The sequence below is a fragment of the Myotis yumanensis genome, unplaced genomic scaffold (assembly GCF_028538775.1).
Source record: "Myotis yumanensis isolate MYYU_CA2020_CCGP unplaced genomic scaffold, mMyoYum1.0.hap1 SCAF_2, whole genome shotgun sequence".
Classification (NCBI taxonomy): domain Eukaryota; kingdom Metazoa; phylum Chordata; class Mammalia; order Chiroptera; family Vespertilionidae; genus Myotis; species Myotis yumanensis.
Window position 1 is genome coordinate 165,719,392 of NW_027223753.1, and position 25,073 is coordinate 165,744,464.

The 25,073-nt window shown below is 36.9% G+C and overlaps 1 protein-coding gene across 4 annotated transcripts in view; it reads left to right on the top strand.

Annotated features, from left to right (window-relative positions):
- ATP13A3 (ATPase 13A3) overlaps nt 1-25,073 on the top strand; it is a 114,956-nt gene that overhangs the window by 17,049 nt on the left and 72,834 nt on the right. For 3 of the 4 annotated variants that reach the window (XR_011470312.1, XM_070406538.1, XM_070406536.1), the window contains exons 3-7: nt 17,743-17,841; nt 19,712-19,885; nt 20,559-20,741; nt 21,046-21,116; nt 22,776-22,856. Coding sequence is in view for 3 of the 4 variants with exons in the window: in XM_070406538.1 (XP_070262639.1) it covers nt 17,791-17,841; nt 19,712-19,885; nt 20,559-20,741; nt 21,046-21,116; nt 22,776-22,856 (560 nt within the window). In the remaining variant the exon portion in view is untranslated. The remainder of the gene's footprint in view (nt 1-17,742; nt 17,842-19,711; nt 19,886-20,558; nt 20,742-21,045; nt 21,117-22,775; nt 22,857-25,073) is intronic. The other variant, XM_070406537.1, reaches the window with a different exon arrangement.

Below are 25,073 nucleotides of genomic sequence, written 5' to 3' on the forward strand. Positions count from 1 at the left end.
CCATAGTAGTTGCATATTGAAACAGAGAGTAGTAGTGTAAACAGGTATGTAAAAAAAATAGAGCAGCAAAGTAGAGAAGGGCCAGGATGAGAGGAGGGGTGGGGGTAGGGGATAGGGTAGAGAAAAGAGGAGAGAAGAAAAAAAGAACAGAAGAAAACTTTCAGGAGAATTATACTTCTAAGTCTTCAGTATGTCTAGGAGTTCTACATAGATCCCAGAGATGTTCAGTTTTTTTTATTAATAGCAAACCCAAAAATAATTTTTTTCATTACTCAGCATGGTTTACTTCAGGATTATTATGTTTGCAAGAAAGAAAAATCAATTTTATTCATGAGCTATCTTACAGTATGCTTCACATTTCATTTTTCCAGACCTTATGAAGACCTAAACACAAAGAAGCACAACATCACTAGTAAACTATTCTGCACAAAAAGTACAATCCTACAAATTTACAATTATAAATGATAGGCACTAAGATCAACTTTTAAAAATTATGTTCCCTAGCCAGTTTGGCTCTTGGATAGAGTGTCGGCCCACAGACTGAAGGGTATCACCAGGTTCAATTCTGGTCAAGGACATGCACCTCGGTTGCAGGCTCAATTCCTAGCCAGTCAGGGCGCAGGACGCATGCGGGAGGCAACCAATTAATGTGTCTCTCTCACATCAATGTTTCTCTCTGTCTTTCCCCCTCCTTCCCACTATCTAAAAATCAATGGAAAAATGTCTTTGAGTGAAGATTACCAACAAAGACAAATTATGTTAATTAGCCCTTTTCAACTTTACTCCTTTTTCCCAGTTTGAAATCCACCCATGTTGACTCAGCAAAGGAAGAAAGTACAAAGGCCTTAGCATCTGCGCTTAACAAATGTTTTAAAAATCCAGCATTTTAAATTGCTGTTAAAGAGGATAATAGTCTTGCTCATGGTACAACCATTATAGAAATCTGAACTTTCTCATTTTCTGTGGTCATTGTGTAATAAGGACTTTTTAACAAATCAATATAGTTGGGTAATGTGCCAACCATAATAATAATAACTGACATTTATACAAGGACTTTTAGTTTACAAAACATTTCTACAGGCATTATCTACTTTACTTATTATTTCCAATCAATATTGCCTTTTCAAAACAGGGAAAAAAATCTTTACTTAATCAATCAAGATTAGCATTTTTCATATTTCCTAGAAAGTCAAGCATGGAGGGACTTTATATCAGAAAGTTTTACCAACAAATTAAGGCATGAAATGCAGACAGCAGCATCTTTCAAGGGTCTGTTTTCCAAAAATACATTTGAGAGCCAAGTGGAAAGTATGAATCTTAGAATAATGAATGTTTAAATTTCAAATACCGTCTTTTATTTTTATTTTTAAAAAAATATATTTTATTGATTTTCTTACAGAGAGGAAGGGAGAGGGTTAGAGAGTTAGAAACATTGATGAGAGAGAAGCATCAATCAGCTGCCTCCTGCACACCCCCTACTGGGGATATGCCCGCAACCAAGGTACATGCCCTTGACCGGAATCGAACCCGGGACCCTTCAGTCCGCAGGCCGACGCTCTATCCAATGAGCCAAACTGGTTAGGGCTCAAATACTGTCTTTTAAATTGCCAATAGAAATGTCTAGTTACTAGGGATTTGGATTGATAGCATTATAGTTTAGAAGTGTCACTAATTTGCATTAGAATGGGTTAAACATGGATTTATATATTAACAAAAAAAACACCTCATTTTACACCTGAATTTAAAGGTGTAATTTTAGTTAGAGGAGTTAGGTTCACTTATGAATTTGGTTTGTTTATTCAGCTGTTATTAGAACTCTTGATTTGAGAGTTCCTATTGTATTAGATGCCCATGTCACAATTTCTTTTGTGCTTGTTTGAAAATACCCTTGTTTGTTTCAACTAGGTTATTTTACTCTTGCCCCCAAAGGAAAAAAAAAAATAGCACAAAAGTTTTACCTATTTCATAAGTCTAACAATGCAGAGGAATTTGAAGAAATGGTTAATGGTAGCATGTATGTATAGGTACAAGTGACATGAATTTCTAATTAGGTTTGTTGGAAAAAAGTTTATGGGGATCTTAAATTTTAATTTATATCAGTTGGTTTTCCAAAAAGGTGCACTCCTGACATCAACATTTCAAGAGTGCTTTTTTTTTTTTTGCCAGGTATGGGCAGGTAATGTTTTATCATGTAATTTTATACTTCATCTTGTTTTCTTATAGGTTCATGAGCTTTTTAATTGTTACTGTTCTCCCTTGCTCCACAATATTGCAAGATCCCTAAATTCTAGTGTCAGACAGTTGTGAATTTGGGAGTAATCTATAGTATAAAGGGAATAATAATGTACCTGTTTTTCTGTCCCTCCCCATTGTCATTTGTTTTGTGTTCATTGCGTGTCTTACATTTCTATTGAGACACATGAAACAGGCTCTCTTAATATAGAAAACTCACACTTTTCCATATTAGTACCTCCAGTGGTACTAAAAAAAATCTTCTGTAACTTATCCTTAACCACACTTGATCAGCAGTTGCTCTGTGAAGACTGGAGCAAATTGTCTGCCTCTCTCCTTACCAGTGTTGGAATGTCACCTACTGGTGGAAGAGTGTAACAGCAGGTTATATACAAAGGCAATACTTGCCTAGGTAAAAAACTTTCATGGTTGGATTGCAACACATGAATTATTACAACTGCCTCATTTTAGTGAAGAAGTTGAAACCAAGACATTTGAAGGAACTTGCAAATAGTCATGTTAAATTGTCATTTAAAGACAAGTTAGAGCTGATTCTAGAGTTCTCTGCTTTTTACATTTGTTTTTGTTTTGTATTATGTATTTTGGGGTAAAGTTGTATATCTCCTGTTCCTAATATGGTAATGAATATGGCATATATGTTCACTTAATGCTTATAGATGAATTAATTTGATAAAATAATTTTGAATTTGCTGCTACTGTACTTATGCTGTGTCACTGGCTAGTACTTCTCAGTGGGGCCAAAATGTGTTAGGAATATAAAAAGAAATATAAACAGCTAGCTGTAGCTTACTAGAAATATACTTCTTAAAGGAATCTTCAAAATGACTACTTGCCTAGAGTGGTCACTTCGTAAGTTATATAAATGTCTAATCATTATATTGTACACCTGAAACTAATGTAATATTATATATCAACTGTAATTAAAAAAAGAAAATTTTAAACACATTTGCCTGGGCTAAAGTAACTTAATTAAGAGTAAGATCCAGAGAATCTGGAGAATAGTCTGGTAGAGCACCATGAAGTGCTTTGGAGATTCTACAAGTGCAGACCCAAGGCTGACCATGCATTGTAGAATTAGAAGTTAATTTTTTAAAAATATTATTACATCCCTGCCAGGCATGGCTCAGTGGTTGACCTGTGAACCAGGAGGTCACGGTTCGATTCCTGGTCAGGGTACATGCCCAGGTTGTGGGCTTGATCCCCAGTGGGGGGCGTGCAGGAGGCAGCTGATAAATGATTCTCTCATCATTGATGTTTCTCCCTCTCCCTCTCCAAAATCAATAAAAAATTATTACATATACATGGTTAAAGCATTCAAAAAGCACTAAAGCTTCTCCCTCACTTCTACCCAAACACACTGTTCCCACTGGTAGCCAAGTTTATAATTCTTAATGTTCTTAATATTGATTTCTGTGACAGATAATTGCATTATCTTTCCTAATTATAACTTATTTTGTTATAACTATCACATTGCTTTGTAACATACAAAAAAGTATAAGTATACAAAGACTACACCTTACAAATGTAAATACAGTCTTGCTTTGGTGTATGTTGGGTACAATGGTCTTCCTTAAGTCTAAACACAGAAACAAAAGCATGTATTATAAGAGAAAGTCCAAGATGGGAAGTGATAAAATGGGTATTGAGTGGAGCTTTGTTAAAATTTAGCTGGTATCCCTGTAAAATTTCCATGTATTCATTAAATTATATTATGTCATTCTTATTGTTAGGAGCTGACTTGAAGTAGTAAGTTTGTCCTCATAAAGAGTTATCACAATTTCGGTTACTGTAATTGGGAGATTGGGTCTCTCCCCCCACTTTTATACATATATTTGTATAGATATTAAAATTGGAGTGGCTTAATGAGCAGAGTAGGGATTGTATATGTATTAGGGTACTTTTATTCCAATTGTGAAGGCAGAACTGCTTTTTTTGGCAATGACATATTGAGAATGCTAACTGCTGTTTATTACTTCAGGATCTTTAAAAACATCTTTTGCTGAGTGGTCCTTAAAAGATAGGTTTATCAAATTTTTATTTAACATGAGTAGGTATGTTTAATGCTCAGAAAAAAAAATGTAGAACTACAAAACAAAGTGGGAGGATTCATTCTCTTTCAACAATACATAGTGGCCCAAAAGTCTTAGTTCAGTTTTAATTTTTAAAACTCCGGAGGTATATGTTAAAAACTCTAAAAAATGTCATTTGAGAATTTTTTTATACTAATTTATTTAGTTTTGTGATTTTTGAATGAATACATTTTTATTTTACTTCAGTCTTGTTGAAGTTGGCAAATATTAACTGAAGTAAATTAAAAATACATTATTCAAAACTGCTTTGCTTGAAGTTTTACTGGAGTTATAGATCGTTCTCTAAGTTACCTTGTGAAATTCTTATTTTGGAATTCTTGGAAAATACATTGAATATCCTTAAAGAAAACCCTCCACATACATATTATTATAATACTATTGGTACAGCTAATAAGGAATTCAGGTTTTGAAGCAAAGGTTTAGAGATTTGGGGATTTCTATGCCTATTGAGACCAACTCATCTTGTTTTAGGAAATGAGATATGACTAACTCTTATCCTAGGTTAAAGAGGTACTTAAATGGTTAAACCATTTAAATGGTTCCTAGTAACTATATAATGGGAATAATAAGTAAACTTAAAAAAATTAGTATTAGATTTAGTGATATTTATTTCTGATAGCTTCACTTTTTTTCTGTGCTGCTGTTTTCACCCACAAAAAAAATCAAGTTCATTGTAAATGCAAGGAAGGGTTTGGTTAAGCACAATAGCCTATAAGCTCCTTGTTATTTAGATAACATCAAGGCTCAGGCATGCACTGTGGAGTTGGGACTTTAAGTAATAGGAGCTCTACCAGTGGTAGTCAGATGGCAGAAAACCCATTTAAAATTAGTGAATTAAAAAATCCTAAACTTTAATGTCTTATTTTAGAAGTAGTTCAAAAAGAACCAAAACAAATATTTGACAGACAATTCTCATTTGAACAGATTTTTATGCTTAGTTTTATTTTATTAAGAGCCAGCTTTTGAAAGCTCTGCTAACATCAGCAATTGGAAGGAATAATTATAGTGCAATTGGTAAGAAAAATTTCTTTGTTTACTATGATATAGAAAGTGACTTGATTAAAAATGCATTCCAACAAACCACCAAAGTTATATTTCTATAAGTTAAATGGATTTTAGAAGTTTGATATTAATGCTTCAGATGTCCTAATTAGATATATGGTAGGATAGTATTTAAAATGTATTTTTCATCTTGATAAATCAGTATGTTTTAAAATGTGTTTATATAGATTTGTGTTTTTGTAGAGTCATAGAAATGTTAAGGGATCTCTAGGTACATTTTTAAAATTTAAATATACATTTATAATGTGTATATGTTTTAAATGTAAACTTGGAACTGTCTCATTAGGTTTTACTAAGTTTATGTAAAAGGTGAGTTCTTAGTAATTTCCTATGAGGTATAATATGTTTAAAGAGAATAATAATTGGTGGTTATTAGAGCAACTTTTTATTTAAATTATTTTTAATATTTCAATTTTGATAAAATTGGTAAGAGTTAAAGAATTTTACCTTTAAAAGGAAGCTAAATTTCAGAGAAATAACCCTTGTAAAAAGAGTAAGGAGATAATTTGGTCAAGAATTGTGTTTTTAAAAGTATGAAAATAGATTATTATGGGCAGTGCACATTTAAAATAATTGGAATATTTTTTGTTTTGGTCAGACTGTAGAAGATGAAAATATAGTTATGTTAGATTAAGGTGAACTTTTGTCAGATATTTGAGGAAAAGGTTATAAATAGTTATAAATACATGGACTAAATGAAAACACTGAATTTTTAATGGCAATTCTTTTTCTAAAATCATAAAAAGCACGAGTATTTATCTACTAATAGATTCTACAGTAAAAAATTGGGGTTTACAAAAGTTGGGAAGCATGTCTATATTTCTAGGCAATGGATAAAAAAACAAGACCAAAGACTAGTTAGATTCAAAACCCAGCAGTATGAGTTTATAGATAATGCCTGGTACATAATAGGTTGAGTCAGTTATTTTAGATTTATAGAGGCAGAGTTCTCAAGATTTATGGCCTTTGGTGCTAGGAATGAAAATTTTCTTCTGTTTAAAAGCTTGAGATGGCTGCTTTTATTGATTAAAAAACTTTATATTATGGATAATTTCTACATACTGAAAAGTAGGTTAGTATAATGAACTGTCATGTACCTATTACTCAGTTTTTAACTTGGCTTTAACAGTATTCATGGCCATCTCCTGACCAATAAAGATAAGTTAAAAGAAAATTTTTTTTGAAGTTTAAACCTGCAGAAAAGTTGATGTATAAGTGTAAAGTTGTTCATTACATTCCTTAATTATCCTTCTGATATGTGTAGAATCTGTAGTGATGTTTTCTGTCTTATTCCTGATATTAATTTGTGTCTCTCCCCCACCCCCTTCTCTTTGAGTCTAACTAGAAATTAGAAATGATCAATTTTATTGATCTCTAAGAACCAGCTTTTTATTTTATTGATTTTTCTCTCTCAATTTTTCTGTTTCTTATTGCATTGATTTCTACTCTGAATTTTATTATTTCCCTGTAGTGCTTACTCTAGGTATACTTTGCTGTTTTCTACTTTCTAAAGGTAAAGCTGATGTCATGATTTCAGACCTTTCTTTTCAGATACTGGGAAGTAGTGCTATGAATTTTCTAACTACTGTATTAGTGGCATTCCACAAACTTTAATATGTTAATCTTCAATATGTTAATCTTCATTTTTGTTCAGCTTGGAATACTTTGTATTTTATTTCACTTGATTTCTTTGACTCAGATTTTCAGAAGAGTATTATTTTGTTTCTAAATATTAAGGCTTTTCTACTTATGCTTTTGTTATTATCTTCTAATTTAATTACATTTTATTCAGAACATACTTTGTATAACTTGAATCTTTTTATGTCCCAGAATGTGGTCTTTCTTGGTAAATATTCTGTGTACAAATTTTAAAAAAATCTATATTTTGCTGTGGTTGAGTAGAATGGTCTGTAAGTACCAGTTAGGACCACTTGATTGATACTATTGTTTATATCTTCTATGTCCAAACTAGTATTTTTAATTTACTTGTTCTATCTCTTATTGAGAGAGTGGTATTGAAATGAAATCTCCAACAGTAATTGTGAATTTCTCTATTTCCTTCCAGTTTTATTAGTTTCTGATTTGTGTATTTTAAAGGTCTGTTAAATGTATATGTGTTTAGGATTATTAATAATACTAGAGGCCCAGTGCACAAAATTCGTGCACGGCGGGGGGGTATCCCTCAACCCGGCCTGCACCCTCTCCAATCTGGGACCTCTCGGGGGATGTCCGACTGCCAGTTTAGGCCTGATCCTGCGACATCCCTCTCACAATCCGGGACCGCTGGCTCCTAACCACTTGCCTGCCTGCTTGCCTGATTGCCCCTAACCGCTTCTGCCTGCCAGCCTGATTGCCCCCTAACCGCTCCCCTGCTGGCCTGATTGACGCCTAACTGCTCCCTGCCGGCCTGATCGCCCCCAACTGCCCTCCCCTGCTGACCTCATGGCCCCCAACTGCCCTCCCCTGCAGGCCCAATCGCCCACAACTGCCCTCCCCTGCAGGCCCAATCGCCCACAACTGCCCTCCCCTGCTGCCCGACTGCCCCTAACTGTTCTCCCATGCCGGCCTGGTCACCCCCAACTCCCCCCCCACCTGCCTCCCCGCTGCCGGCCTGGTCACCCCACGCAGCCTGCTGTTCAGTCATTTGGTCATCCCTCACTAACCCCCCTGCCGGCCTTGTCACCCCATGCAGCCTGCTGTTTGGTTGTTACTGTGATGGCGTCCTGGACAATTTGCATATTCCTCTATTATTAATAGAGATAGGATGCATGTAGTTGCCTATAGTCTTTTAAAAAAATACAACCACGACCTCTGCCTTTTAATTGGTGTTTAGACCATTTATATTTAATGTGATTATTAATATGGTTGGGTTTCAATCAGTCATCTTTCTATTTGTTTTTAATTTATCTCATTTTTTTGTTTGTTTTTTCCTGTTAAATCACATGAATATTTTTTATGGTTCAGTTTAAATCCTTTGTTGATTTTTTAGCTATCTCTCTTTTATTTTAGTGGTTACTGTAGAGTTTACTTTATACTTCTCTAACTTATTACAGTTTACCTTTAAGTGATATTACACTACTTCATGTATAGTATAAGAAACTTACTGAAGTATACTTCTATTTCTTCTTGTTCTTTGTGCTGTTATGTATATTTATCCACATAGTTACTATTTCTGGTGTTCTTCATTTCTTTGGGGAGACCCATATTTCTATCAGTTTTTTTTTTTTTCTGTCTAAGGACTGTTTAAAAACTTTTTTTTTTATAGTGTAGTAAATTTTTTTTTTCCAGTTTTATCTCACCTTTGATTTTGGAAGATATTTTCGTTAGGTATAGAATTCTCTGAGTAGTTTTTTCCTCGATGTTTCAAAGATGTGCTTTGCTGTCTTGTTACCTGACTATTTTTAACAAGAAACCTGATGTCATTCTTTTTTTTTTTTTAACTTAAAAATGTTTTTATTGATTTTTGAGAGAGGAAGGGAGAGGAGAGAGAGATAGAAACATCGATGAGGAGAGAGAATCATCGATTGGCTGCCTCCCGAACACCCCAGCAGAGGATCAAGCCTGCAACCCAGGAATGTACCCTGACCGGGAATCGATCCGTGATCTCCTGGTTCATGAGTCCATGCACAACCATTGAGCCACACCAGCCAGGCTCTGATGTCATTCTTATCCTTGTATGTAACATATCTTTTTAAAAAATATATTTTATTGATTTTAATAAATCTTTATTGTTCAGATTATTACAGTTGTTCCTCTTTTTCCCCCCATAGCTCCCCTCCATCCGGTTCCCGCCCCATCCCATGCCCTTAACCCCCTCCCCCCACTGTCCTTGTCCATAGGTGTACAATTTTTGTCCAGTCTCTTCCCACACTCCCCACACCCCCTTCCCCCCCAAGAATTGTCAGTCCACTCCCTTTCTATGCCCCTGATTCTATCATATTCACCAGTTTATTCTGTTCATCAGACTTTTTATTCACTTGATTTTTAGATTCACTTGATAGATATGTATTTGTTGTCACTTTGTTGTTCATAATTTTTATCTTTACCTTTTTCTTCTTCCTCTTGTTAAAGAATACCTTTCAGCATTTCATATAATACTGGTTTCGTGGTGATGAACTCCTTTAGCTTTTTCTTATCTATGAAGCTCTTTATCTGACCTTCAATTCTGAATGATAGCTTTGCTGGGTAGAATAATCTTGGTTGTAGGTTCTTGCTATTCATCACTTTGAATATTTCTTGCCACTCCCATATGGCCTGCATAATTTCTGTTGAGAAATCAGCTGACAGTCATATGGGTACTCCCTTGTAGGTAACTGACTGTCTTTCTGTTGCTGCTTTTAAGATTCTCTCTTTGTCTTTTGCCCTTGGCATTTTAATTATGATGTGTCTTGGTGTGGTCCTCTTTGGATTCCTTTTGTTTGGGGTTCTCTGCGCTTCCTGGATTTGTAAGTCTGTTTCTTTCACCAGGTAGGGGAAGTTTTCTGTCATTATTTCTTCAAATAGGTTTTCAATATCTTGCTCTCTCTCTTCTTCTGGAATTCCCATAATTTGGGTGTTGGTACGCTTGAAGTTGTCCCAGAGGCTCCTTACACTATCTTCATATTTTTGGATTCTTTTTTCTGTTTTCTTTTCCGGTTGGGTGTTTTTTACTTCTTCGTATTTCAAATCTTTGACTTGCTTCTTGGGGTCTTCTAGTCTGCTGTTGGATCTTTGTATATTATTCTTTTTTTTTTTTTTTTTTAAATCTTTATTGTTCAGATTATTACATTTGTTCCTCTTTTTTCCCCCCATAACTCCCCTCCTTCCAGCTCCCACCCCACCCTCCACCCTCACTCCCCACCCACTGTGTTCATCCATAGGTGCATGATTTTTGTCCAGTCACTTCCCGCATCTCCCACACCCCTTTCCCCCCCAAGAATAGTCAGTCTATTCCCTTTCTATGTCCCTGATTCTATTATAATCACCAGTTCATTCTGTACATCAGGTTATTTATTCACTTGATTCTTAGATTCATTTGTTGATAGATGCATGTTTGTTGTTCATAATTTGTATCTTTACCTTTTTCTTCTTCTTCCTCTTCTTAAAGGATACCTTTCAGCATTTCATATAATACTGGTTTGGCGGTGATGAACTCCTTTAGCTTTTCCTTATCTGTGAAGCTCTTTATCTGACCTTCAATTCTGAATGATAGCTTTGCTGGATAAAGTAATCTTGGTTGTAGGTTCTTGGTATTCAGCACTTTGAATATTTCTTGCCATTCCCTTCTGGCCTGCAAAGTTTCTGTTGAGAAATCAGCTGACAGTCGTATGGGTATTCCCTTGTAGGTAATTGAGCCTCTTTCTCTTGCTGCTTTTAAGATTTTCTCTTTGTCTTTTGCTCTTGGCATTTTAATGATGATGTGTCTTGGTGTGGTCCTCTTTGGATTCCTTTTGTTTGGGGTTCTCTGCGCTTCTTGGACCTGTAAGTCCATTTCTTTCTCCAGATGGGGGAAGTTTTCTGCCATTATTTCTTGAAATAGGTTTTCAATATCTTGCTGTCTCTCATCTTCTGGCACTCCAATAATTCTGATATTAGACCGCTTAAAGCTGTCCCAGAGGCTCCTTACACTATCTTCACACTTTCGGATTCTTTTTTCATTTTGCTTTTCCAATTGGGTGTTTTTTGTCGAATCTTTGGTTTGATTATTGTACTCCTCTGGTCTGCTATTGGGTATAATATTCTTTATTTCAGTCCGTGTATGCTTACTTTCTAATTTCTTTATCGTAGCATCGAGGATCTCATTAGTTTTCGTGAGGCTCTGCACAAATTTATGGCAAGCCCTCAAAATTGCGATTCTTAGCTCCATATCCTCCATTTCTGTCATGTTTTTTTGTCTCCGCATCTTTTATGCTTTCTTGGTGCACCCCCTTGTGGTCTCTGTGCACAGTCTTGTTCTAGCCAAGCCTTAATTGTTGTAGTTAACACTAGAGGGATTTGACCACCAGGCCGACTGGCTATAGGAATCAGCTGTATGGAAAACGTCTGCCTTCTGGGGAGGCGCTAATCCAGCCTTTGCCTGAGGCGATCGGCAAATGGCTGTGCGCAGGGTTTGGGCGGGGCGGGATCAGCAGGGCAGGCGGAGGGAGCAGTTATGGCCACGCTCAGTCCCGTTCCCAGAGGCTCTGCTTCTCAGAACCCCGGCAGCCGCTGCAAACCTCGGAGAGAAAGCTGCCCTCAGGTTCCAACTGATGCCGGATAATCCCGCTTCTCCCGTTTGAGTCTGGGTCCCTAGAGACTCGCCCGGATCTGGAGCCCAGAGTCTGAGACTCACTCCCGACCGAAAACGACAACCGCGCCCTCAGCCACCAGCCCGCTTTGCGCGCGCACCTCGGTACCTTTGTATTTTCCACACTGCGCCGCCTCTGAGCCTCGATTTGCTCTTCTCTTTCCTTCTAGTTGTAGAGTCTCTCTTCAGCCAGCCTTCCTGTGGTTCTGGGTGATGTCCGTTCAGTCTTTTAGTTGTATTTTTGAAATGGTTGTTTGCGGCAGCGGTCTCCGGTGTTTACCTACGCCGCCATCTTGGTCTCCTACCTTGTATATTATTCTTTATTTTAGTCAGTGTATGCTTAATTTCTAATTGGTCCTTTTTCATATCCTTGAGGGTCTCACTAAATTTTTCAGAGGTTTCTAGAAGATTCTTGAATAACCTTATAACCGTGGTTTTGAACTTGAACTCTATATCCAGTAGTTAGCTTTCCTCCATTTCTTTCATTTGTGACATGTTTCTTTGTCTCCGCATTTTGGCTGCTTCCCTGTGTTGATATAGTGGCTTTGTGTGCTAGGTGTCCTATAGGGCCCAGTGGCTCAGCCTCCCCAATTACCTGAGGTGGACACTCTTGGTGCACCCCTTTGTGGGCTGTGTGCACAGTCTTGTAGTTAAGCCTTGATTGTTGTAGGTATCACTGGGAGGAATTGACCTCCAGGCCAATTGGCTGTGAGAATCAGCTGTGTCTGCAGTGGGAGAACTTCTGAGCTGGAGACACTCTTCTGGGGCAAGACTTGCTTCAGTGGGGCTTTGGTGCTCACCGAGTCTGCCCCCTGAGTGTGTCTCTTATGGATCTGAAGCGTTGTAATCTAGTATGGTCTCACTCTGACCACTTGCTCTTGGATCTCCAAGGAGGTGCAAAGTCAGCCACTGCCTGAGGCCACCCAGCAGGAGCTACAGAGAGATCTGCAGATTCCTCCTCTTTTTTTGGGGTTTGGAGGTGCCCAGATGAGGCCCAGCTGTGAAGCAATGCAGTCTGCTGTAGAGCCTTGGGCCTTCTTTTGGAAGCTCTGGGGCTCTCTGACCCAGCTGCAGTTTGTTAGGTTTTAGATTGCAAAAGCCCAGGCTATTCATATGCAAAAGCCTCTGTTCATAGCTTGGGTGGGGCAGGGTCTCAGGGAATCACCGGGGTGGAGCAAACAGCAATGGCTTCCTGTCAGCCCTGCCCCGAAGAGGTCCCTGGGTCTCTGTGTCCCGCAGCCCCATGCAGGAACAGTGATCACTGTAAGCACCTCTGAGAGAAAGCCACCCTCACATTATAGCCCGATGCCAGACAGTCCAGTTTCTCCCAGTATGAGTCTGGGTCCCCAGCGTCTCCCCCGGAACTGGAGTTCAGAGCAGTCGGGAGCTTGTATCTCCCTCCCGATTGAAAAAGACAACAGCGTACCCAGTTGCCAGCCTGTTTTGCGCGCCTCCTCCGTACTCCCGCACCTCCGCACCTCCACACCTCCACACCTCTTACCAGTCTCAGTGTGCTTTTCTTTTTCCTTCTAGTTGTAGAACTTCCACTCAGCCAGCCTTCCCGTGGTTCTGGATGATATCCGTTTTGTCTTTTAGTTGTAGTTTTGATGTGGTTGTGCAAGGCAGCAAGTTCAGGTGTTTACTTATGCCGCCATCTTGGTTCCTGTCTATATTTTACTGATTTTAGAGACGAAGGGAGAGGGAGAGAGAGATAGAAACATCAATGATGAGAGAGAATCATTGATTGGCTGCCTCCTGCACACCCCCTACTGGGGATGTGCCCAAAACCAAGGTACATGCGCTTGACTGGAATCAAACCTGGGACCCTTCAATCCTCAGGCTGATGCTCTATCCATTGAACCAAACCAGTTAGGGCGTAACGTATCTTTTTTTGCCAGCTCCTTTCACAATATTTTTTATCATTTCTTTTAAATAGTTTGATGATGACATGCCCTGGTATAACTTCTTAATGTTTCTTTGCTTAGTGTTAGTTGGACTTCTTAGATCTATGGGTTTATAATTTTTTCATCTAATTTGGAAAATTTTGGCCATTATATCATTACATATTTTTTTGGTCTCTCCCATGATGCATATATGTTAAGGTTACTTGAAGTTGTCTCACAGCTTACTGGTGGTGGTGGTGGTATGTGCTTCTAATTTTTTTCTCCATTTTTCGTTTTGAATATTCTATTATGTCTTCAAGTTCATTGATTTTTCTTTTGCACTGTCAGATCTGCTGTTAAGTTCATCTTCATATTTTTTTCATCTGAGATGTACTTTTTATATTATGTTCAATTTGATTTTTTTCTTCATGTCTCTGCTTAACATGTTCAGTCTTTCCTGTTGGTTTTTAAACATTTAGTCTACAGTTATAGCAGTTGTTTTAATGTCCTTGTCAACCGATTGTATTCTATTATCAGTTCTGGGTCCTTTACTATTGATTGATTTTTCTCATTATGGGTTGTATTTTTTTTCTTCTTTCATGCCTGTTAAGTTTAATTTGGATGTCAGACATTGTGACTTATTGGGACTAGATATTTTGTATTTCTAAAAATCTCCTTGAACTTTATTATGTGAAGCAGTTAAGTTACTTAGAAACAATTTTATCCTTTCAAGTCTCAAAAGCTTTGTTAGTCAGGACCACCAGAGTAGCTTTTAGTTTGGGGCTAATTGGGTACTATTACTGAAGCAAAACCCTTCTGAATACTCTCCCTGATTCTTTGTGACTAATGAGGTTTTTCATTGTAGTTGGTTGGAATAGGCACTCTGCCCAGCTTTGTATGAGCCCTGATGGTTATTGGTTTTGGGTGGTTCTTTCCCTAGCTTCTGGTATTTTTGCCTCACACATAAGTGCTGATCAGTACTTGGTGGAAGATGTGAGAGGGATAGGGATCATCTTGCAGATTTTCAGTGTCCTTTCTCTGTGCAGATCTGCCCTGCAAACCTGGTCACTCTGTTGCCTCCCCAGACACCCAGCTTCATCTCCCCAAATCAGAGAGACTGCTCTACTCCCCCTGGGTTCCCTGCCTTCCCTTTTTTTGCAGACTGTAGACCAAACATGTCAAACTCCCGTCCCGCTGGCACGAGTTTGATGTGTTTGCTGTAGACTCTTTAGTTTGCAAACTGGGATCATTGCAAAGCTCATCTAGTTTCCTTCCTATCTCTGTATCAGTTTCTTTCATTACCTGGTGTCCATTTTCTTGAAAACTTGTTTTATATATTTTGTCCATTTTGTTGTTGTTTTAGATGGGAAGGCAAATCTGGTCTCTGTTTTTTCATCTTGGTTGGAAGCAGAAGTCTCAACATAGTTTCTCCCCTCAAGAAACATATTTTATTTTATTTATTTTTTGGTTAGAAAACATATTTTAGGTGGTGGTGGTGGAAAATGGGGATCAGAATTATATGTAATCTATATATATATATATAAAAGCTTAAGTGACTGTTCAACCGAATGACTGGTAGCTATTATGTACACTGACCACCAGGGGGCAGACACTCCAACCAGTAGGTTAGCTCGCTGCCGGGGTCCAGCAGATCAGGACTGGGCAAGATGGGCCAGATATGCCCTGTAGCCCTCCCATAGTCCCTCCCAGACGGCCAACCGCCTGCAGTCCCTCCCTAGCCCGCTCAGCCCCTGAAATGGCCTGAACACACCCTGGAGCCCTCCCACGGTTCCTCCCCAGCCCCAACCATGCATTGGTGGTGTCCCGGATTGTGAGAGGGCGGAGGCCAGGCCGAGGGACCCCACCGGTGCATGAATCCATGCACCCGGCCTCTAGTTAATTATAAAAAATGAGTTTGATGAATCCTGAATCCTGAGATTCAGTCCAGAACTTATAGAAGAACCATGGACTATACTTAAGAACCTGAGACTGGTATTTTTTTTGTGGGAACAGCATCAGGGTAGATGCCTTTGTCTTAACCTTTGAAAGTGGGGATGTGCACATTTAAATCTTGCAAGATTGGTCTATCTCTTCCATGTTCAGGTAACAGCTACTGACCTTTTGTACAGGGAAGAGGTTGGGCTAGTTCATTCTCCCTATAGTCCATAGCAGCAGGTTCCTCATATAATATTGATTTGATGGATTAGTCTTAACATGGTAGTAACATGCTTCGTGGCTGTAATACTGCCCTATACTAAAAATAACTTGCTACTAAATTTCCCAAAGGTTTTTTTTTTTTTTTTTTTTTTTGTATAATATGGCTTCTTTTGGAGAAGTTGGACCAGATACTTCTAAAGTTTCTTTTCCAAGATGGCACTAAGTCATCTATCTATCTATCTATCTATCTATCTCTGTCTATCTTAAAATTCTGCCTTTTATTTCTATAGAAAGTCCTGGCTCTACTTAGCTCTGACCCCATCTCCAGGGCTACCAGTAGGTAGACAAGTGCTGGGTGCTGGTATAGGAGGCATCAATATTTTCACTGGTCATTTTGTTGAGATTTCAGTAGTCATATATGGGATTAGTTTAAAATGCTGCAGTTGGTTTTACTTGGCTATTTTACTTGATTACTTAAGTACCAGTTAAACATTGATACATGTATCACAAGAAACGTGATAATATGAAGTTATATAGTCTACTAGGAAAAATAATTTCCTAACATTTATAAACATTAAACAGCTAATGCTATCTTAGCACAACAAGTGTTATTCACTCAACAAGTAATTTTTGAGTGTCTACCATGTGTCAGGCCTGTACTACACACTGGCTAGATGAGGTAGAAACATAGCATTGGGACTGAGAGGTTATATTACCTATTGGCTGTTCTGCAGACATCAGCCTAGTCTAAAGCAGTGGCTCTCCAAGGCTTTGGGCTCAGACTGGTAACCTTTAATGCAGCAGTTCTCAACCTGTGGGTCGCAACCCCTTTGGGGCTCGAACGACCCTTTCACAGAGGTCGCCTAAGACCATCAGAAAACACATATATAATTACATATTGTTTTTGTGATTAATCACTATGCTTTAATTATGTTCAATTTGTAACAATGAAAATACATCCTGCATATCAGATATTTACATTACGATTCATAACAGTAGCAAAATTATGGTTATGAAGTAGCAATGAAAATAATTTTATGGTTGGGGGCCACCACAACATAAGGAACTGTATTAAAGGGCCGCGGCATTAGGAAGGTTGAGAACCACTGCTTTAATGTTTATTGTGAACTCTAAAAAGCTTTTGTTTATGTGCATTGTATCTGTTGATACCATGTTAGTTAAAACTGATATAGATTTGAGAATATTAGTTTATTAAGATGTGACAATAATACATTTATTACATATTAAGTAACATTTTTCTGAAAAATATTTGCCATAACCAAAAAAAGTCATGAGAAAATAGGCATTGTTCTACAATTTGCAAATCTCTTTAATGTGTGGCCGAATGTCTGTTTATAATTAATCTCATTTTTTTTAATACAGGGGAAAAAACTTTGTTGATGAGCTCAATGAATTTTCTCCTAGACAAGCATCATGAGTAGTCAGAAATAGTCATAAGATTGCTTAGTGGACTTTGGAATGAGAACGGGGGAATCAGTTGAGTGACCTCCAATAGTGGTACACATGCCATAGGGATTGACTAGTGGCCAGGGAATGTCATTCATGTAATAGATGCTTGCTTAGTAAACATTTGTTGGATGATACTTTAATCCCTAAGAGGTTTTGGGGTGGTTTCACTACTGGTGCTTTACCTCTTCACTATACTTCAAGCAATAAATTGAGTTGTGTGAAGCACTTTTACGGCACAACTAGGTTACGTCTCTGAGTCTGGAGAATGAAAGGGAAGATTCTGTAGTATTTTCTCCCAGAATTTAAATTGTTTTGTAGCAGGGCTGTTGCTAGTACAAATTCATTAATGGAATATGCCACGTTTTGTGATTGTAAGTAATGCAGGTGCAAGAGCTGGCACACCATTGAAAATGTCATTAGAACCAGCTAGCACTTTAGTGGTTACTTAAGTACCAGTTAAACATTGATACATATGTCACAACAAGAAATGTAATAATATGAAGTTATATAGTATACTAGGATAAATAATAATTTCCTAACATTTGTTCCTCTCATCTCTCAGTTGTCTTCAGCTGTTCTGAAGTACAAGACCTTTTAAATCACTGTAGATATGGACAAAGAAGAAAGGAAGACTATCAATCAGGGTCAAGAAGATGAAATGGTAACCAGTATTTATTATTTACTTATAAAGTGTGAAGAATTTATCTGTGCAATTTATTGTGCTAGGGAAGTAGAAAAGTAAATTAAAAAAACAAAACACAGCTAAGTCAATGTGTTTTCCTCATCCTGACTGTGTTTTTTAATTGGGATTATGTAGCATTTCTATTTGTTTTAGAATAATTCCTATTTCACTTCTGAACTGTTAAAACCTAGAGGAAAGAAGTATGTTTTTTCATTTGGTAATTTGAGAAGTTATGTTAGCTAATGCTTAAAATATAATTCCAAATCCAAGATTTCTAATTTTGATTTATAAAATGTTGAAAATCAGCTTAATTTAAAAAACACACTTTTCAACTCTTCTGTGTGTGGTTGATGGAAGGAGATAGAGTTGTCAGATAAAAAGAAGGTAGGGAAAGAGTAGGTTTACAATTGTTATATGGAAAATAATATGTTCATTAATAAATAATAATACAAGAATAAACTGTTTTGAGTACTTATAACTGTAAACCTACTTTTGCTCTACCCTGTATAAGACTCCCTGTTAAATATTAAATGTGGATTTCAGATAATCAAGGAATACATTTTTAGTAGAAGCATGTCCCTAATATTGCAGAGGGCAACAAAAAAATTACTTGTTTTTTTTATCTGAAATTTGAATTTAAATAGGCCCTTTGCATTTTCATTTGCTAAATTTGGTAGCCCTTGTTAGGGTAACTGAAACAATTTGAATAATTTGGGTCAGAAGGTCAGATTGATCAGTAACAGTAGTATTGGGACAATTAGTTAAAGATTTGGAAAAAAAATAAAGTTAAAACTTAACTAAATGCAACATGATATTCTAAATTATATCCTTAAACAAAAAAAAGACAGTGAAAAAAATGGTGAAATTCTAATAAAGACAAGATTTACTTAATATAATATACAGTGTTAATACTTTTTATTCTTTTAATATATACTAGTATTTTATTGATTTCAGAGAGGAAGGGAGAAGGAGAGAGAGATAGAAACATCAATGATAAGAGAGAATCATTGATCGGCTGCCTCTTGCACACCTCCCTACTGGGGATCAAGTCTGCACATGTGCCCTGACCAAGAATTGAACAGTGACCACCTGGTTCATAGGTCGATGCTCAACCACTGAGCCATGCTGGCTGGGCTAATCTTATCTTATAACAAGAAAAGTTCTAGAAGAATTCAAAAGATAAATGTAAAAATGGAATTATAAAAGTTCTAGGAATGTATATTAAATGTAAATATACTATATCAGTGGGAAAGTATTATGTTACTAACTAGAGGCCTGGTGCACGAAATTCGTGCACTGAGGGGGGGGGCGCGGGGGGTTGGGGGGAGGGAGTCTCTCAGTCTGGCCTGTGCCCTCTCGCAGTTTGGGAGCCCTTGGGGGATGTCTGACTGACGGCTTAGTGCCATCAGACATCCTTAGCTCTGCTGTAGATGTGGGAGAGGCTCCCACCACCGCTGCTGCGCTCACTAGCCGTGAACCCGGCTTCTTGCCCAGTGGGAATGCACTGACCACCAGGGGGCAGCTCCTGCATTGAGCATCTGCCCCTTGGTGGTCAGTGTACATCATAGCGACTGGTTCCACTGTTAGGTCGATTTGCATATTAACCTTTTATTATATAGGATGATAACATCAAATGTAGAATGTAATGTGTAAATATCAAAAGATTTTGCACTTAAAAAATATACCTTTGACAATGAACTTCTCAGAAACAAAATTTAAAGATAAATTATGGGTTGGGAAAATATTTGTAGTTTATCTGACAAGACAATAACCATCTGGAAAACAAAGAACTTTGGAATTTATCTTTCATATCATTTGATGATTAATCATGATTACTATATCCATGCAGGAAATTTATGGCTATAATTTATGTCGCTGGAAGCTTGCCATAGTTTCTCTAGGAGTGGTTTGCACCGGTGGCTTTCTCCTGCTCCTCCTCTATTGGATGCCTGAGTGGCGGGTGAAGGCAACCTGTATTAGAACTGCAATTAAAGACTGTGAAGTGGTGCTGCTGAGGACTACTGTAAGTCCATGGATTTACTTGTACTGTAGTTGATTATTTGAGGAGTAAAAGAATGTCTTTGTGTGTACTTTGTTCAAAATAATATATGAAGAGAACATCACTGTAAGATATAATGAGGAATACTAATCCTACTATTTCTAAAGCACCTGTGTTTGAAGTGAATATTATCAGAGCAATTAGTATAAAGAATCTTAAAGATGATCAAGTCCTACCCTTCCTTTTAAGCTCTTGATGCACTGAGAGATTATATGCTGTCCTTCAAGGTCACTGGACAGTTAGAACTATAGGATCTCTCATTCACCAAACCAGTTGCTTCTACTATGTGATGCTGTTACATCTCAGGGTGTTGTGTTTATTTGTTTTTTAATGATCCTACCTGGAAGTATTTTATAAGATGCATTAATATCTAGTCTGAGTATGTTGGGTAAATTAAGAAAGTACTCATGAACTTTTATGGGATATTGTGTTAGTGACGTATGCCATTTAAGTGGTAAGCAGTGGAAAGCACTTCACATTTGAATTTATGCATCTTTATGAAATGGTTAAGTCAGTAGGAAGTGATGCTTTCTCAATTAGAGATGAGTAAATAATATTGTAAAGAATGGAAATCAAATAAAAATGTAGACAGTTGTATAATATACATAATTGACTCTTTACCTTTCTCTCTTGTAAGGATGAATTCAAAACGTGGTTTTGTGCAAAAATTCGCTTGCTTTCTCTGAAAACTCATCCATTTTCGAGTCCAAAATCTGTGGCTAATAAGGTTTCAAATGGCCATGCTGTTCTTTTAACTGAAAATTTGGCCGAAGAGAACAGGCATGAGATAAATAAATATTCACAGACACAATCAGAACAGGTACTGTAATCTTAGTTTCAAGGTTTCTTTAAAAATCAGAATTGTTACATGTTATGCTATCATGGATAGTCTATAATTTTGTGTTTGCAGTTATTTTTGAGATAAATGTATATGCATATAAAATGCCTGTTTATCACTGTATTGTAACAGTTCAGGTATTATTAAAAGAAACAGATTACATTTACATGTCACATGTGATCACTTTAAATTTAATATGTTGTTAGATGATAGATTTGTGTTAGTAAACGTAATTGAAAACAGGTGATGATAATGCTTTTTGATGTAACATTTATGTGTTTTACAGATTCGTTACTTTACCCACCATAGTGTAAAATATTTCTGGAATGATACCCTTCACAATTTTGATTTCTTAAAGTAAGTGATTTTTTTTGTTTAGATTATATTATGAGTATATTGAAAATGTTCTAGATAGAAAAGAATTCATTCTAATGTTACATAAAATTGAATAGGTTTTTATTGAAGTACTTTTATTCACTTATTCTTTAGCAACTTCCAGTGTTATTTGAATACTGATTAACCATTTTAGAATGAAATGTCACTTGCAACCTGTACCGTGGCAAAATTTACATAAAAGTTAGAAAAGTAGTATGATCCTAAAATCCTCTGAGTCTGAGTTCTTTTCTTTTTGAGGGTTCATCTCAAAGTGAACTTTGAGTATACCTATCTGAACTGTTACCTCCCAATATGCCCAGAGTTCTACCCACTTGTATATACTTGAGGGATGAAGAGATAGATGGAAATTTAACTTCACTATGTTAATAAAGATGGGACATTGTCAAATGTGTTAAACCTTGGGTAGGACAAATTGGTGTAATCTCTTAAAATTTATCACTGGATAAATTTTTGTGGAGGCTTCAAGTTATATAAGTACTAATTAATTAGGATTCTATTTTTATTGCTTTTGTTAAAGCAATTATTATAAACACTCAAGTATCATTGCTTGAGAGTGCTAAAGGAATTCTTAATATTAACAATACAAAGAGAATCACCTTATGAGCATTTAAAATATTCATGCCTGGATTTTCCCCCCTGACACTAAAGAATTAGAATATTCTGGAATGGACCAGGGCATTTCCACATGCCTAGTTGTGAAGACCATTCCTAGTTAAGAACCATTGCCTTACAGAATACTGCAAATGAGCTGGTGTTTTAGTTTTTTAAAAAAATTGACTTGGAGCTGATTGCTGCTGCCTTTGGAGAAGTCATCAACTTCAGTGTGAAAAAAGCATCAAACATATTGCTGTGCAGCATTTGCCAACCATAAAAACTTGTAGAATTTATGATAATAGTTACTTACGGAGCTTAATTTTCCTATCTGACAAAAGTGGAAAAGGATTGGAGTTAAATGATGTATAAGAGTCTCTTCAGAGTTCTTTTACTAGTATCTCAGTTAATTCTAGAATCTCAGAATAATTAAGACATTTTTGGAGAGAAAGAAGATAGGTTAATTGAATTCCAATTAGAATTGTTACAGATTTTAGACATTGCCCGTGACTGATAAATTCTGTACGCTCTATGTATTAAATCAGGGAAGGATTTTGGTGAATGCTTTTATAGAAAGAAAATAAATGAATAGGATTTCTTACTGTGAAACTTAAAGAATTAAAGAGGGGGAACTAAATAAAAAGTAAAACTTTTTTTATTTTTAGTTTGGAATTCTCAAACTATCATACTCTACCTTTAATTTATTAGTTTAGTTATTAGCTCTTACAGCTTTGGTGCACAGCCTTAAAGGATAATAATATTATATAAACATGAGTATTTAAAGCCATCTTATCATGTGATAGATAGATTGTATAACTTAGAAGTTGCCACTTTTGAGACTTAGAACTTTCACTATTGTTTATCTTGGGCATTTTAGATTTTAAAATTCCCATTCATTATCTCATTTTTTGTTAAGGATTTCTGTTTGTAAGGAAGTCACACTTTAAAATCAGAATATAGAAAAATGAGGCATTAAGACATTTGGATATTTTAAACTTTGTTTAAAGTAAAAACTTTGGATTTATTTAGGGGACTGGATGAAGGTGTTTCTTGTACGTCAATTTATGAAAAGCATAGTGCAGGACTGACAAAGGGGATGCATGCCTACAGGTAATTTTTATCCAACTAAAGTCAGATCTATTATCAAAATTCCTAAATACAGTAGTATGTATAGTTCACCCTTTCACCATATAGTTGTACATATTAACAGATATTTAAATATTATAGACATAGTACTTGACAACTTATTGATGTTTTATTTGGGTATGGCTATCTCTCAGTTTAAGAATTATAAAAATATTGGAGCTGATACTATGAAGTTGATATCCCTGAAAATATACCATATTTCGTCAATTCTAAGGTATACATTTCCCCACATTTTAACATTTCTAAAAGGGGAATGTGTTATACAGTGGATGGAGAGTCATCCTTTATCTTTCTTAATTGAACATACGATAATGGGTATATCTTATAATTGATAACATCTTGGATTTTACTGCTATAGGGAATTATAAGCATGAGCTCAAATTTACTACAGTGAAAACTTGTAAATTGGGAGACAATCTTTTTTATCATGTTATTATCTGCTAAAGTATAAAATTATATTGATGTATTCCATATTTAAAGATAAGTGCCATTTTCAAATTAGAAATTTTCTTATATGCCTGTAGCATATCTTTTCAAAGTGTTAGAATATACTAGTAAAAGAGTCTCTTCGTTTAGACTTATACTTCTTAAAAGGCCAAAATTACTCTGTCATATAGGAAGCACTATGATAAGGAATTTAAGCAGAAGGATTTAAGCAGCTTTTCTTTTTTGTTGTTAATCCTCATGAGAGGATATTTTTTCCATTGATTTTTGGGGGGGGGGGCAAAGAGAGAGAGGAGGAGGGAGAGAGAGAGTGACAGAGAGAGAGAGAGAGAGAGATAAGAGAAACATATCAGCCTGGCTGGGCTGGGGATTGAATCTGCAACCCAGGTGCAAGCCCTTGACTGGGCCAGTGATGCTCTAACCACTGAGTAACACTGGCCAGGGCCAAGCAACTTTTTAAAAGTATTTTTCAAAAAATGTCAAGTGTACAATGTTTTGAAATGAATATTATATAGATAGATAGATTTCAGAGCGGGAGGGAGAGGGAGAGAGAGTTAGAAACATCAATGTTGAAAGAGAATCATTGATTGGCTGCCTCTTGTATGCCTCACACTGGGGATTAAGCCCGGAATTCAGGCATGTGCCCTGACTGGGAATGGAACCGTGACCTCCTGGTTCATAGGTCAATGCTCAACCACTGAGCCACGACAGCTGGGCTACAGTATTCTTTTATTTATTTTGTTTTGTTAATCCTCACCTGAGGATATTTTTCCCATTGATTTTTTTTTAAGGGTGAATGAAAGAGAGGGGGAGAGGGAGAGAGAGAGAAACATTGATGTGAGAGACACATCGACTGGTTGCCTCCTGCACACACCCCAACGAGGGCTGGAGATCAAGCCTGCAACTGAGGTACGACTGGAATTGAGCCCGAGACCTTTCAGTGGGCAGGCCGATGCTCTAAGCACTGAGCAGAATTGATTAGGGCTTAGTACAATATATATAAAGGGTGTCCCAAAATTCACGCAAGAAGTAATTTTGATAGAAAACACAGGTTTATAATTAAAAATTGTAAATTTTTTATTGATTCATAAAGTATACAGTATAGGGTTCTGTATGGAATAGCATATCGGGTAAGTGGCCTCCACGGCTTTGCTGGCACATACACACTCTTTTGTTATTGCCTGAGCAGCCGCATTTTCGAAGAAGAATGGTCTGATGATGCCTCCAGCCCAAAATCTGCACCAAACAGTGACACACTGTGGATGCAGTTGTTTCTCAACCATCACTCGTGGATTTTCTGAACCCCAAATGCGACAGTTTTGTCGATTAACCAAGCCATCAAGATGAAAATGAGCCTCATCGAAATTCAGCCATATTTATGCAAAACGGTCATGGAAAATTTCAACAAAAGAGTGCATATGTGCCAGCAGAACCATGGAGGCTGTTTACCCGATATGCTATTCCATACATAACCCTATACTATATACTTTATGAATCAATAAAAAATTTACAGTTTTTAATTATAAACCTGTGTTTTCTATCAAAATTACTTCTTGGGTGAATTTTTTTTTTTTAGATATATTTTTATTGATTTCAGAGAAGAAGGGAGAGGGAGATAGGAACATCAATGATGAGAGAGAATCATTGATCGGCTGCCTCCTGCATGCCCCCCACTGGGGTCGAGCCATTAACTCAGGCATGTGCCCTTGGCTGGAATCGAACCCGGAACTCTTCAGT